This window comes from Vanellus vanellus, assembly GCF_965231255.1.
Source record: "Vanellus vanellus genome assembly, chromosome: 23".
In the NCBI taxonomy this organism is placed as follows: Eukaryota; Metazoa; Chordata; class Aves; order Charadriiformes; family Charadriidae; genus Vanellus; species Vanellus vanellus.
In genome coordinates, this window is record NC_138928.1 from 1,065,014 (window position 1) to 1,080,906 (window position 15,893).

The following is a 15,893-nucleotide window of genomic DNA, read 5'->3' on the forward strand; positions in this document are numbered from 1 at the left end:
TTTGCTTTGTCTGGTTCTCTAAGAGGTTTTTTCCAGGTCTCTTCCATGCGTGAGGCTCCCTGCCTGCTCGGGTCTTTTCGCCCCCCCCCGGCTCAGCTGGGAACGTTTAGAGTCCGCAGGTCTGCTGGGATCAATCTCGAGTGGCTGGAAAGATAAAAGACTCCGAGCTATCGCATTCCGACCTGTTTTATTAAGGCTGGTGGCACCCCGCGGCAAGGGCTGCTCTTACTGTGGGCACGGGGAGTGGGGGGGATACACACGGGATAAATCCATAGGAAACCACACAGCATTCTCTCTCATGCTCATGGCACAATCACTTTGTCTTGGAGAAAGAGTTAACTCAGATACTTTGCTTTAGCCTGCAGTAAATCCTTCCTTAATTAGCCTTTTAAGGCATGGGCTATTTCCATAACCCAGCCAGCACCGGGACTGTTCCCTGCACAGACCGGAGAGTCCATGCTGCTGCACTCCCGGCCCGGCTTCTCCCGCTCCGATGCTCTGGAGCCACAGCCGGCATCACCATCACCGCTGCAAGAACCACCAAGATTTCCGTGCTCACGCCTTTGCCTTCACCAAAATCCCACCGCCACGAGAAGCTGAGGGAAGGTTTTCCCCGGGCCCTCCCATTCCGACCAGTCCCTTTCTGTACCCACCTGAGAGCTCCCAACAGCCACGGGGACACCCAAGAGCCCTCACTGCCATCGACAGAGAAAACCAGCATCTCCTACGAGTTTGCGCCGAAGCAGCCGGGCACGCACCGTGCGAGCGAGCACGGCAGTCACCGCTCTGGCGAGACGTTTGTCACTTGTTTACATGCCTAGATGCATAAGGGCGGGGGGAAAATGAGTCGGTCCGTGTACGCCGAACATGACTGATTTTAGAAAACTTGGGTTTCAAAAGAAATGAAAACATTTTCAGCTTTACTCTACGACTAAGAAACATTTGAGAGGTTCCCCACCTGCTGTTAAGCTGGTTATCGGTACTGTGGCCATTGGCTGCGGAATGGTAGGCACAGCTGCACAAACTGATGAAGAAAGTCCATCCGAGCACACAGGGGACAGTTTTAGATCACCTAAACCCTCCCCAGCGACACCCCATCGCAGATGGGAAGAAAGCACAGAGCCGCGCTCCCGGGTTAACAGCCCAGGGGCCACCAGCAGCCATGAAAGCCATCGAGGCTGGAGTTCCCGAGGTCAGGGACTGCTTCCATTAACACCCCAGCAGCGGGTTAAAACCCTTTTTTGCATATTTTGGGCAATGGTTTTTCCAGACCAAGATCTGTCAGTTCAAAAGGAGCAGACAATGCATATCTGATTTGAGCAAACACCAGTGCTCAGATTAATTTAATGCTTACATCTAAAATTAGCCTGCCTTTTTAAAACCAATTCCTCCAGGCTTTGACTCCGGCATGATAATATTTCTTGACGGCGAAGAGACTGCCTGTATCACGACACGGACCCGGAGAGTTTCGTGACAGCCATCCCCGTGACTCCGGAGCTAACAGCAATACCGCTATGAAATGTTCCCAACTTTCAAACCCCTCGGAAGACGGGGACGCCAGCTCCCGTTTGGGGAGGACCAGCTAACTACCCCGACCTGCCTCCTGCTACAGGTGGTTTTCTGCATTTTTGTGGCTGTTCTTGACAAGATTATACTGTACCCCAGGTCAGCGCAGCCCCAAGGGTGAAAGCTGGACAGCAAACCTCGTTCCACCAGCAATATCACAGCCCTCGTGGAAAGAGCGCAGTTTAACAAGCTGGTCAGGTTTTGCTTCATTTTCATCGGTGAGGTTTTCTTCCAGCAACAGCCCACTGGGAGAGTGATGTTTCAGCAAAAAGCAGGACTGGGGGGGGGACTACCATCACAGCACCTCCCTACAGCCATTAATGCAAACGTCCCAGCGCGGGGCTGGCGCGGCTTGCTTAAAACCTGTTGCTGCAGATGCGCCTTCCCAAGTTTCATTCAAACCCTCCTCCTTTCCAAAGCAAATCACAGCCACGGCTCTCCAGGGGTAAGACAACAAACCACCGCCACCGGTCTCTGCGCGGAGCACGTGCCCGGCGGCTCTCCGTGCAATACAGAAAGGAAAAGGCTGCTTACTCTGAGTGTCTTTGCGATCGGGGAAGGAGAGGACGGGGGAGAATCTGACTGAGCCTTCCTGCTGCGGGTGTACTCTTTACTCCGGGTGTACAGGGACGACATGGCCTCGCGGGCTGGGCGGCTCCGAGAAGCAACGCGAGTCTTGCTCTCCTGTCGCTCTACGGCGCCGGGCAGGTCCTTCTTCCAAGGTCAGAACAAACTAATTAAACTATTCGCACCTCTGGTAATTAAACCCTGCTGTTTAGGGTGTATAATTTTAGGCATTAATCTGCTGCAGGGAGAGCTGAGGCTCCACAATGCGTCTCGGCCGAGAAGAAGAAGAGAAAGTGTGAAGGACTCGCTGTGCTCCAGCGCCGGGCGTTGCTCCGCGCCAGCCTCACCGGCCGGGCCCCGGCCCGACTTCTCCACAAAAGGACATCTCCCCTCGGCCAGAGCGTGTGCCGCGGGACCAGCGCGATCTGCCCCCGAAACTGCAGGAGGCAAAACCCCCCAGCTCAAGAGAGCGAGCTGGAAAACCGGCTGGGTTTATCTAGAGACGAAGCTTTTGCCAAAAAAAAAAAAAAAAAAAACAACAAACCAAAACCCCAAAAAAAGGAGAAAAAAGAGAAAAAAGAAAAGAAAAGAAAACTAAAACCTGTTTTACTCCGGAGCGCTGCTGCGAGCTCTCTGCCGTCACTGCGCAGAGCTGCATGCTTTAAGCGAAACGCGAAAGCATAAATCAGGAACAAACGCTGGTTTGGAAAGGGGCAGTCCAGATGAAGTTGTGTTTTGTTCCGTCCTCCTCCTTCTCCTCCTCCTCCTCCTCCTCCTCCTCCTCCCGGGCGCCGTTACCCAGGCGCAGCCTTCTCCCCGCCGCTGCCTTCTGACATTCCAGATCCTGACTCGCTCCGCCAGGAATGCTGGAGGGCGGCCAGCAGCAGCGATTCACTTTCAGCTTGGGATTTGGGCTGCCACTTGTAAGGAAAAAAGAAAAAAGGAAAAAAGAAAAAAGAAAAAAAAAAAAAGAAAAAAAAAAAGACAAAAAAGAAGAAATAAAAAAAAAGGGGGGGGGAAGAAAAGAAAATAACTTCCAAGGTCCCAAGGCCTGGTAGGCTGCGAGCGGGAGGTCGGAGGCAAATCGACGGCACTTTGCAAAGCTTAAATTCCAGCACGCGCTTTGCGGCTGCGACAAAGGGAGATGTTTTAAAGGACACGGAGCAGTTCAGACCATTAAAGGGAGGCCACGCTCCTGCAGCACAACAGGATTTTTGTTCTTTGCTCATAAGCCTGTTTGGAGCTGCGAGATGGCGACGCGGCGCTGGTGTAACGCGCGCTCATTCGAAGGAGCGCTGGGGATTGAGGAGGAGGGGAGCGGAGCTGGGAGGAAAGGAAAAAGGGTGGGGAGAGCCCGGACCTCTCCCAGCAAACTTCCAGCCAGCTCTCGGCCGGGCCGTGCGGCCGCTGCACGAGCCAGCTCACGGGAAAGTCGCTCTCTGCAGCGTCTCGAGGACGGCAAAGGCGAGTGGATGTCCCTCGTGTCCCATCTCCATGAGCACATGGGGCGTTCATTGGAAAACTGCCCTCAGACACGCAGTGGGTGCACTGCTTTCACAGCTGTCATACACCAAACGAGTGTGTTTGTTGCAACCATAAGGTTGCAAATCTACATTTTTCTTTGCTGGAAAGGCACCAGCCCAGGTACTTGCACTGGACCAGTTCCAGTAAGGCAGTGGAGACAAACCAGCACCACCCCAAAGGACGCGTCCTCTGCCAGAGTCATTCGCACCCACCCAAACCCACCGCTGACCGCGGGAGCCTGGTGTTAACCCAGCGGCAGCGCACCTTCCGCTCCAGCTCCACAGGCTGCCTCATCACGGACCGCTTCCTGACAAAATATCTACATAAAAACATTTAAAGAGCATTACTACACTCGGATAGTTCTCTCTTGATCTGAAATGTTGCCCCTTTTTAGCAGCCTGGTTGGCAACCGTGTAATTTTGCTGACGCGCGTAGCTGGGGAAGGGTGCTCGGAACGGCAGCTGCACCGATTTCTCCTGCCGTCCGGCATCTTCGCTCTCCAGGGGCAACGCGGCATTGCGGTGTGACCACGGGAAGAGGAGGAAGAGAGGGAAAGGGGGCTGCCGGATTGTCCTTCTCTATGAAAGTCACTTTGAGATCAGGTTTCTTCTCATCACGAGGAAGGAGGGGATTCGTTATTCCCTGACTGCAGGAGGTGTGCGGGGGGGGGGGGGGTAACAAAGTTCGGAGAGAGGTCTAATTCTGCCCGGCAATATTTCTGCGTTCCCTTTTAAAGGTATGGAAATGAAGTAGAGACGCACAAGGCGGCAGTGACAGGCACCCCGCGGCGCAAGGAGGCCGTGGCAGGACCTTGATCTTCCAGGCCTCCATCTGTTGCACTCATCACCCTCCACCTCTCCCCGCGGACTGGAGCCCGACTCCGCCGCGCAGCGACGAGGTGATTCGGACGTTTTAAATGCATATTTATAGACCTCGCGCACACGGGTTATCCTTTCGCACGGGTCTCCGTTTCTGGGGTTTCAAAACAGTAAGTGAAACCGGGCTAACCCGTGTGGCCACCAGCGGTGTCTCAATCGCAATTACGAGGCGGACGAGGCCCGGCTTAGACACTAAGGTGGGGTTAAACAGCTCTAAATCGCAGGGTTTGGCTTCCCCTCCCATCCAGTTCTAAATGAACTGTTCCCGCATCTCTGCACGGTCACGTTTCTGCTGAGGAGGGGCGGGAAAGCTCCAAAATCAACATTTCAGCACAGAACTCGCAGCCCGAGCCTCAAACCAAAACAAAACCTGAGCTTTCTATTCCCTACTAATTAAAAGTTAATTAGTCATCCAGTGCAGATGCCTCACAGATTGACAAACTGCATCTTGGTGGGCAATAACTCCTTTTAAAGAGAAGGGGTGGCATGAGAATTAGTGTCCTTATTAGCCAGGAGAAAGACAGCCGAATGAGACATAATATGGCAAAACACACCGGGATTCATATATAATCGTATAATCATATGATGGTTTGTATTGGAAAGGACCTTGAAGATCATCCAAGTTCCAACCCCCCTGCCATAGGCAGGGACACCTCCCACCAGCCCAGGTTGCCCAAGGCCACGTCCAGCCTGGCCTTGAACACCTCCAGGGATGGGGCCTCTCTGGGCAACCTGTCCCAGTGCCTCACCACCCTCACAGGGAAAAATTTCTTCCTCATGTTTAATCTAAATCTCCCCTCTTCCAGTTTAAAGCCATTCCCCCTCGTCCTATCGTTACATGCCCCAGTAAAAAGTCCTTCCCCGGCTCTCCTGTAGGCCCCATTCATCATCATTTCAACAAAGGTGCCTAATTTATGGGTTTCTTCCTGCAGTTTCGTATGGTTTACTTCCAGGTGTTCCCCTGCCTAAGTATGAAACCCAACTCCTTGCAGCGCTTTTGTCCTCACACCCTCACGTTTGTAGTATTCGGGGCCGTGGTTCAGACCTGACCGTTTCTGCCCGTGAAGGACATTCCTCAGTAAGAACGCGGGCCGGTCGGGGCTGTAGAATCATAGAATCGTTACTGCTGGAAAAGACCTTTAAGATCATCAAGTCCAACTGTTATCTAACTCCACCGGGCCCACTTCTAACCCATGTCCCTGAGCACCATATCTAGACGGCTTTTAAACACATCCAAGGATGGCAATTCCACCCCTTCCCCGGGCAGCCTGTGCCAGCCTTTGATAACCCTTTCAGTGTAGAAGTTTTTCCTAATGTCTCACCTAAACCTCCCCCAGCGCAACTTGAGGCTCTTTCCTCTTATCCTACGGGTTGTGACTTGTGAGAAGAGACTGACACCCCCCACACCGCCCCCGCTACCCCCTCTTGTCAGGGCGCTGTAGAGAGCGAGAAGGTCTCCCCTCAGCCTCCTTTTCTCCAGGCTCAACACCCCCAGGTCCCTCAGCCGCTCCTCACAAGACTTATTCTCCAGACCCCTCACCAGCTCCATTGCCCTTCTCTGGACCCTCTCCAACTCCTCAATGTCCTCCTTATACTGCGGCGCCCAAAGACTGACCACAGCGCTCGAGGTGGGGCCTCAGCAGTGCCGAGTACGGGGGGACAATCATTTCTCCAGGCCTGCTGGCCACGCTATTCCTGATACAGGCCAAGATGCCACTGGCCCTCTTGGCCACCTGGGCACACTGCTGGCTCATGTTCAGGCGGCTGTTGACCAACACCCCCAGGGCCTTCTCTGCTGGGCAGGAGCTGTGGCGCTGCCCGCTTTGCCGAGGAGTGTTCATACAGTGATCAGAAAGACACGCAAAGAAAAATCATCCTCCACGAGCGTTTCCACAGCCGCTGGACACAACCCCGTGCGATGCCCCGACTGTTAACTTCACGCTGCAGCGTATTTCTGGGCAAAATCACCTTAAGAGTTTCTTCTGATCTTTGAGCACAACAGCACAACTGTACTATAGTATAGTGTATTTCTTTATATTTATATAAAATAGTGTATTTCCTGTACTTAGAGCCATGGTCTTGACTGTGATCACTCTTTTCAGACACCTTTCCTTTTCCTTTCAGATGACTGTCGTCTTTCACCCTTCCTTTGGTAATGACACCTGTGTTTTTACCCAGTTTTTTTTAATTAATGAGGGGGGCAGACCCATATCCAACAACATGATGTACCAGAAAGAGGAAGAAGTCTTGAGCTAAATATTTGAGGGGAAAATATACAAACGCTCTATCTGTGCTGAAATATCTTCACCTACAGAACGTGACACTGATAAAATAAATTCAAGCAGCGCTGTAACTTTCCAACCCGCTGCAGATGGAAATGGGAAACAGAGCTGGGAGTCAAAGCCAGAGGTGCAGAGTGATGCTCATGGGTGATGTGAGCCCCACGGCATGTTCTCCGGGAGCGTAGAGAAGGAAAGGAGAAGCCCTCTTGGGAGACTAGAATTCTAATAAAACCTGAAGGATGAAGGAGAGTAGTTGGTATTTTTGGAATAAATTATCCCCAAACTATCTCCTCAAAGTCACAGCTGTCATTCCTCACCTCCGGTTTACCACACTCCCTCGTACCTCACTGCGTTACTTCCCATTCAGCCGACTTCTTTCATCTGCAGCCAAACCTTCCTGTCCTCCCCGCACAGCCACGCACTGAAGATGACGTTGGCGTCTCCAGCCACACAAGGCTCAGTGAGCTGAAGACATGAACTGGGGCCACACAGCACCGGGATGCTCTCCCCACCACATACCTTCCCGCAGAGCCTCCTTGGCTACATCTGTGGAATTAAACACAGTGAGGGACCATCCCTGCCCACCAGCACACAACCCTGCAGACCACCAAGACATTGGAAGGTCTCTGGCATTGTCTCGTCCTTGGCCGACCAATGCTCCCCCATGCAAAACCTGGGCGCTCGCGGGGACCGGTCCCAACAGGCGCTTTGGCCACAGCCACACCGATGTGGAGGGTCAGAGGGTTCAGGAACGTGGCTGAGCCTCCCTTGCCAGCTGGCCCTGCAGGACTGAGGTACAGTGGGACGACCACACTCGGCCCTTGAGGATAGGGTCTCACCGGGGCCACAGCCCTTACTGCAACCCTCTCCCACCCTGGGCCAAGGCATGCGACAACAACGGGGCGGTGCTGCAGGGACACAAGATGTGAATTACATCCCAACTGGATGATCAGCAAGAGGGAGAGGCTTGGAGCAACCTGGGCTGGTGGGAGGTGTCCCTGCCCACGGTCAGGGGGTGGAACTAGATGATCTTCAAGATCCCTTCCAACCTAAACCATTCCATGATTCTATGTTTTCCTTTGAACCTATTGCTAAGGCCATTTCACTCACTTCTCTTTGAGAAGCAGAGAAACCCCCCAAATTGCTTAATGCGACCCCAGACACTGCCGGGACCCCCGTCCACAGAGCTCAGCTGTCTCCTAGTCCATTAAGAACACTTCCCAGCCCTCAGTTCTGGATTTCCCACCTGCAGGAGGAGAGCGTGCTGTTTGCGTGTTGAGTCATGTTCCAGTCCAGGGAAACACTGAAATATGTAATTCATATTTTACGCAAGACTTAAATCAATTCTAAAGCCGCATTTATTCACATGACACTCCTCGGGAGAAACAGAGCAAAATAAACTCTCCTGGCAGTTGTTTCCAAGAGCCAGACTACGAAGCCACTATATGCCCATAAAATAATTGTTCTGGGTCTAAAGTAGTTCTGTAAAAAATCCAGAGAAACTTAATTTAAACAGGAAAACCCCATTAACTATTGAACTATTGACGCAGGCTATAGAGAACAGAGTCAAGATTAGATTTCCCATTGCTTTTATGTTACTGGATCGGCATACAAAACTGAAATCCATAGTGTAAGAGTACCGTACCTCCCCTTTGTAATAACATTTATACTGGGGGCAAAGTTTAATAAATCCTGCGGCTCAGGATGTCCTACATTTGTGATTATTTAAGCCCCAAATGATGCGCAGTCTATGCACACACTGAACGGCACCACGGCTTTGTACCTGCAAGAGTTTCGCACTTGCCTCGCGCTTGTATTCTGATACATCCAAATGAGAGACGAGCATTGTGATTTGCAAAGGAAAAGCCCTTGATCAATCTGAGATTGGGTCTGACAAACCAGAAATGCCGTTTTGTTCGAACACGCTGTGCTCCACAGTCAGCTGAAAGGTTGCACTACTGGGGGTTACTGCACCTCCAGTACCTGCACACCAGTTGTTTCTTTCTCTACGTGGGATCTCGCAGTAGAAAGTCTCTAGAGTATCACCAAACAATTTGGAAAGGAATTCACCTGCGAAGAAAAGGCTGAATCTCGTTAACCCTCCTGCTCTCACACCTTTATCCACTGTACCTATCACCTTCTGTGCACAGAAATTCTGCTGGTTCTGTAGAGAAACAGCATTTCAGTGCACAATGAGTTGGTCTGGAATTTGCAGCGCTGTTACTTAACCCAGGGGATGCGATGAAAAGCCGGTCTTTAAAAGTTGTAATAATAAAACTTCTTTTTTTTTTTTTTTTTTTTTCATACAGCTAACTCTATTATCTACGAACTGCAATCCATTTTGCAGCTACACCGTCAGAATCCAGAGGGCTGAAGAGCGGCTGCCGTTGTGTGGGACAACTCAGGGTCAAAGCTGTAGCAGCTGTATTCACCGTAACGCCCAACCTGCTATTATTCTGGATAATGAAAAGTTGATTGAAAAATACACGCTGCATAAAAACCCCTTTAAAACACTGTAAATAAATCACTTTGAAATTATATGCAAGCTTTAACAGGTTCAATTATAGCTTCGCAGGGTTTATTTAGAACTGAAAAAGGCAATAACGGTTATGTTCGGCAACAGAAGGCTGAAGGGCTGTAGCAAAGAAATTATTGGTCAGGCAATAAGCTGTGCTGTAAACGTGATGTGAAGGCACTGCAGCAGTTTGCCATAAATGGAATCCAAACGGTAGAAGTGAACAGGCTTTCCTCTGCAGTGCACTGAGGAGGATTCCCATGAGCAGAGCCGGCGTTCCGCCTCGCAGATAGGAAGCAGAAGGAACGGATCTTCCTCTCCTCCCGAACACACACACAGCAGCTGACAGTCTGTAACTGCACCGATAGCGTCACACTTCCACCGCTTTTAATTCCCATCATTAAATTTATCAGGAAAAGGCTGGAAGCTACCCCCATTAGGCACACCTGGGTTAGCACGAAGCGGTAGCAGCGGATCACTTTAGCGCGGGCTGAGAATAGCACATTTTACACCTAAAACGTCAGGGTTCTTTTCTTTTTGCTTTCTTACAAATATAAAAAAAAAAAAAAAAAAAAAAAAAAAAGCAGTAGCGAAGAGGGTTTAAAAAGCATCATTCTCAGCACAGAAACATCATGTTAGTACCTGTAAGTGTCAAACTATGCATGCGGGAGAAAAGTCTTCCAGCAGTTCTGTGGAGCAGAGTTGAGTTTTTGGAGGAAACAGATAAGGTGCCTCGAACACTCAAATGCAGCGTTTATAGCAGGACGAGAAGCAGGGGTGTTCAGGGACACTGCTGGGGACCTCCCTAACTGCAGAGGCTCCGAACTGAATTTAAAGAGATGACTGCAGACGAGGGAGAAGGATCTCATTATCCTGAGTGCATCATCTCCAGACGGGACAATGGCGAGAGGTTACAGAAACGGACATCAACGGTAGCAATAATCAGCAGCAATAAAACAATGCTGCAGCAACAGATTCCTGTTAGAGGGAGACAGATGTGGCCGTGACTGCTTTGCCAAAAATAAACGTCTCCGAGACCACAGATTTGATTCCATTCGAGGCTATAAACGCAACCACGGCTCCAAACCCAGAGGCCTGGGGCGACACCGGCACCGCGCATTTTCCTGCCATAGTCCTCCCGATATCTGTGCACCAGAGGGAATGCTCACGTCGACAATTTGCTTCATGCCCACCCAAAACCTGGCTCTGCCTTTTCACAGTCAGGCCTGTTTCCCAAACTCAACACCTTGTTTCGTTCAAAAATAAAAACCGGAACAGCATTGCGTCCAGCTCTGGAGCCTCCAACATAGGAAGGACATGGACCTGTTGGAGCGGGGCCAGAGGAGGCCCCGGAGATGCTGGGAGGGCTGGAGCCCCTCTGCTGGGAGGACAGGCTGGGAGAGGTGTGTGTGTGGGGGGGTCAGCCTGGAGAAGAGAAGGCTCTGGAGAGACCTCAGAGCCCCTTCCAGTGCCTAAAGGGGCTCCAGGAGAGCTGGGGAGGGACTCTGGATCAGGGAGGGGAGCCATGGGATGAAGGGGAATGGTTTTACACTGAAAGAGGGAGATTTACATCAGATATCAGGAAGAAGTTCTCTCCTGTGCAGGTGGTGAGCCCCTGGCGCAGGGTTTCCTGAGAAGCTGTGGCTGCCCCATCCCTGGAGGTGGTCAAGGCCGGGTTGGACGGGGCTTGGAGCAACCTGGGCTGGGGGGGGGTGTCCCTGCCCAGGGCAGGGGGTGGAACCAGATGATCTTCAAGGTCCCTTCCAACCCAAACCATTCTATGACTCTATAAAATCCGGAAAGACGCTTTCCACTGTCCACTCAGTTGAGTTTAGAGCAGTGCTCACACCAAAAATCAAGTGATTTCATCCAGTTCCTACCATTAAGGATCAAGTAGGGTTAGACCATAATATTTTCCAGCTGAGGTTGTTCAGCAGTTGCGCTCTGCAAGTGTTCACTGGCAGGTTCCCTCTCCCTCAACCCAGCTTTCCTCCAAAGGATGAAGAACACAACCCCGCGGGGTCAGGAAGGAGGAACGCAGCAGAAATTTGCAAAGATATTAACAGGCCGTGTCAGGGAAACCGAGAAAGCAAACACGCATATAAGAACCAGATGTAAACAGAGCTATTTCAAGCTAAGGGACTTTCCAAAATATGACATAGAGAAATAGAAATCTCGGGGCGCTCACAACAGAGTCATGATCCATTTTGCTCTTTATCTAAATTCATCACATTCTGCGTCCCTCCCACCCGCTCCACAGCTATAAAACCCTTTCTGTTAGCTCGGCTGTGGAAGCAACCGGCTGACACAAGCCAATATTCTAGTGCCACTGGCCAAACAGCTGCGTAACTTCAACACATTGCTATCTAACTATGTTTAAAGCCTGTTTCTGGCCTTCCTTCAACAGCAGCAGATTGTGGTGCAGAAGGTTACGTTCACTCCCAAGGATGAAATCTAGAAGCAATGAAAAAAAAGCCTATATATATATATATATATATATAAAAAAAAAACCCCAAACAACCACCACAACAGTGCCCAGCATTAGCTACACACTGACTACCTGCTATAATGAGTAACCAAAACGTGCCGAGGCGTGAATTAAACCCAAGCTGGTGGGAAATTCCTGCCAGGAAGGAGTTTTGCAGCTTAAGGATTCTCCATCTTCACCTACCAAATAATGAAGCAGCTTCTGCCAAATAATGTTACTTCTAGCAGGGAAACTCCATGTCCAAAAGCAAAAAACTAACGATGACTTTCCAAATATGAGGCTTTTTCTGAAGAGAAGCATGTGGGAGGATGTAAACTCAGAACAAAAAGTGACCTTTTACAGACAAGGGGGACAAAAACCATCACCACACTTGAATCACTGGAACACACGGTTTTTCCTACAGCGGTAGTTTCCAATGGATATTTTATTGCCAGGGAATTTGACTTCAGTTTTCCAAACAAATTTAGATTATTCTTCAATTCCCCGTTAGCCATCTGGCAATACAGCTTCTGCTTTTCGCTCCTTCTGGGCGTATCTGGGAGATAAATCACTCACTACCTAAACACGGGACTGCCCCACTCTGCACGGTACGTCCAGGCAACGCGGACCATCGCCTTCGCAAGCGCTGCGCCACGAAGAGACATTCACCGTCCGACGAGTGCGTGGGGCTAGAAAGGGGCACACTGGGGTTGTGCCCACTGAAACTACAGAATCATAGAACCATAGAATCGTTGAGGTTGGAAGGGACCTTTAAGATCATCCAGTCCAACCATTAACCTACCCTGACAAAACCACTTCTAAACCACGTCCCCAGGTACCACATCTACCCTTTTTTGAAACACCTCCAGGGATGGCAAATCCACCCCCTCCCTGGGCAGCCTATTCCAATGTTTGATAACCCTTTCGGTGACAAAATTTTTCCTAATATCTAATCTAAACCTCACCTGGCATAACTTCAACCCATTTCTTCTCGTCCTATCACTTGTGACCAGGGAGAAGAGGTCAGCCCCCACATCTCTACACCCTCCTTTCAGGTAGCTATGGAGAGCGATAAGGTCTCCCCTCAGCCTCCTCTTCTCCAGGCTAAACAACCCCAGTTCCTTCAGTCGATCCTCATAAGACTTGTCCTCCAAATCCCATTGTCCTCCGGATCCTATTGCCCACGCAGAATTCACCAGCTCCCAAAGGCAGACAGCCATGTCAACACGACACGGCCGTTAAGAGCTGCCCAGACATCTACTGCTGGATGCAGGAATTCTAATCCAGCAGATCAGATTTTTTTGGGAGGATGTCTTCAAGTGCATCAGGAGAGACATCCTCCCCGCAGCCTGCTGGATGACTGACAACGAAGTATGAGCATCGGCTCCCAGAGGGGCAGAGAACCTGCTATAAGTAGTTTAGCAGTTGGAGATATTTTTCCTTTCCATAATTTTGAGCGTGTCATGATGAGATAGAGCTTGACAGCTTCAAACAAAAATTGACACAATGCTCCATTACATGTATGCGCAAACAGATGCTGTTAACCTTTTAAAAGTCAAAAATTATAAACACAAGTAGACATAAACCAACAATTAGATTTATTCTGTCTTTGGGATGTGGTCCAGGGAGCAACGCTGTTCCTCAGGCCAACGGGTAGAGGCTAACGGCCACGCTGAACGTGACCGGTCCCATCTCCAGGAGCGGCTGTGCCGTATCCGCACTGCACTGGAGGTGGGAGACGCCTACAGGCAGCACTCATCCCGCCACCACCTTATCCATCACACCGCTCCCAGCTCCTTCTGGGAAGAAAGCAGAAGGATCCCGGGAGACCCGTGCGATAGCTGCCGCGTCGGCAAAGGGACGGGACACCGGGGTAAAATGGGATCATGTGAAGCGACTGCCCCGGCCTCCCTGCAACGCCAGCAAAAGCCAAGGCAGCCGGTGGGCATCCGACGCATCGCTAAACCCAGCGCCAGCGCCGCAGGAGAGATCACTTGTTGACAACTGAGAAAGATTAGTCACCTCGGACTACGCCGAAATTCCGTGAGTAATTGACTAAACAAGAAGTTAAAGCATAAAGTTACCTTAAATAGTTACGAGTCTGTGACCTTGTAAACCATTCCTGGAGGACTCGCTATTTTGCTTCGTCTTCCTGGGACTCGCAGATCGGATTTTAGCTGGTTTTGTGTTACTCATCTCTATCTCCATCATGGACACTGCTTCACATTACACCTTCCTAATTCAGTAGCTTGATGAATTAGAGGAATTAACCGGAACGCATTTAGCTGTAACCCTGTAGGGCACGCAGCCGACTGGGATTGCTGGGCTTTAAGCATAAACAATGTGTTTTCCCAGAGCTGTAAATAGGAACTGGGCAGCCACACCGATGATTTAAATGCTGTATCAACCAACGGGGATGGTAGACAGCAAGTCTGATGCCCTTCTCCAACCATTAAGGTTAAGAAGAACCAAGACGAGAACATTAGGCTGGAGGAGTCGCGAGGCAAATCATCGGTGCAGATGTGAAAATTTTTTGCAGAACTATTTGCAGAATGCATTTACGTTTCTGTAGTGTCTTCCCCCACCACCTCCCAAAGAACCCAGGGCACTACAAACGCAATAAAACCGTTCTTCACCATTTTTAAAGCTCTACAGCAAAACGTTAGCTCATGCTCCTGCAGCAATTTTCTGCTGTTTTAGACTCGACTCCATATTGCTTGTTGTACGCGCATTAAAGATCTCCTCTCCTCGCAGCACCCACGAGCCATTATAGCCTTTTGTTTATAAACAGGGCTAAACAGAGCCAATCTCTCACAGCCTTACTTTACATATAATTAAATGCTCTATAATTTAACTATCATCACGCAAGTGCCGCGCAGTACCACCTCCGTTACCCTGGCCGTGGGCCAGATGGCTTCCCTCCCACGTCATGCCGCATCTCTTGCTAGAAGTAAATAATCAAGGGTAAAACCAGGGAAAAATACTTGCGTTCTTGTCCCCGAAAAGGGACCCTGGGCTAGAAGCAATAAGGCATAAGCTGAAGAGTACCACACAGCGCTATTTAGAATAAAAGGTTTTACTTTCTTATCAGCCAGCAAGAAGTTCACCTATTTTGTTCCTTTTCACTAGTCAACTCACCCTTGTATCTCAGCACAACAGCGCAGCCCGTGCAGACATACCTTACCATATTAGGCAATCTGAGTCCAGAAAGTGGAGGACTCGGAGCCTTCCTTGGCTTAAAAAGACAGTCCCCAGGCGCGTCGGCAGCCTGCGCAGCACCGCGCTCCAGCGCGCCGCAGCGGGAAGGAGGGCAATACACCAGCGGGATGGGGGCAGTCGCTGGGACTCCTATGGCTCCCAATACGTACCGCCTGGCTACGGCAGGCAAGGCTCCGGGGAGATCTTATTGCGACCTTCCAGTACCTACAGGGGGCCTACAGGAGGGCTGGGGAAGGACTTTTTACTGGGGCATGTAGCGATAGGACGAGGGGGAATGGCTTCAAACTGGAAGAGGGCAGGTTCAGATTGAACATTAGGAAGAAGTTTTTCCCTGTGAGGGTGGTGGGGCACTGGCACAGGTGGCCCAGAGAGGCTGTTGAGGCCCCATCCCCGGAGGTGTTCAAGGCCAGGCTGGACGTGGCCTTGGGCAACCTGGGCTGGGGGGAGGTGTCCCTGCCTATGGCAGCGGGGTTGGAACTCGATCATCTTCAAGGTCCTTTCCAACCTAAACCGTTCTATGATCCTATGATTCTAACTAAAGCGGTTTGGGATCTTTTAGTTGTTTATCAAATCCATCTTTTTAAAAACAAAGGTAAACAGCATGATTACAAAAGCTAAATTGGAAGTCTCTGTGGAAGATAAAAGGCCACTAAAAGCAAAAATATAGGTGAGCAATAGAACGTACCAAAATCAGGATTCCCAAATTACAACGCTGAAACAGCGATAACATTAAGACATTTAGTTTGCATAAGGAATTTTCCAGTTCATTGGTCTTCCCTTAGAATCCCTGGAATCAAGCTTAGAAAGTCAGTCCTTCTAAGACAGAGATTTCATTTTTATTGTATCCAGCCGCACCTGGCGATTTCATGTTAATA

The 15,893-nt window shown here is 50.3% G+C and overlaps 1 protein-coding gene across 2 annotated transcripts in view; it reads right to left on the reverse strand.

Moving 5' to 3' along the window:
* LOC309680761 (protein phosphatase 1 regulatory subunit 12B-like) overlaps positions 1-2,303 on the reverse strand; it is a 34,720-nt gene extending 32,417 nt beyond the window's left edge. For both annotated transcript variants that reach the window (XM_082494475.1, XM_082494474.1), the window contains exon 1: positions 2,101-2,303. In XM_082494475.1, the coding sequence (XP_082350601.1) occupies positions 2,101-2,202 (102 nt within the window). In that variant the 5' untranslated portion in view covers positions 2,203-2,303. The remainder of the gene's footprint in view (positions 1-2,100) is intronic.
* Between the last annotated feature and the right edge of the window lie 13,590 nt (positions 2,304-15,893).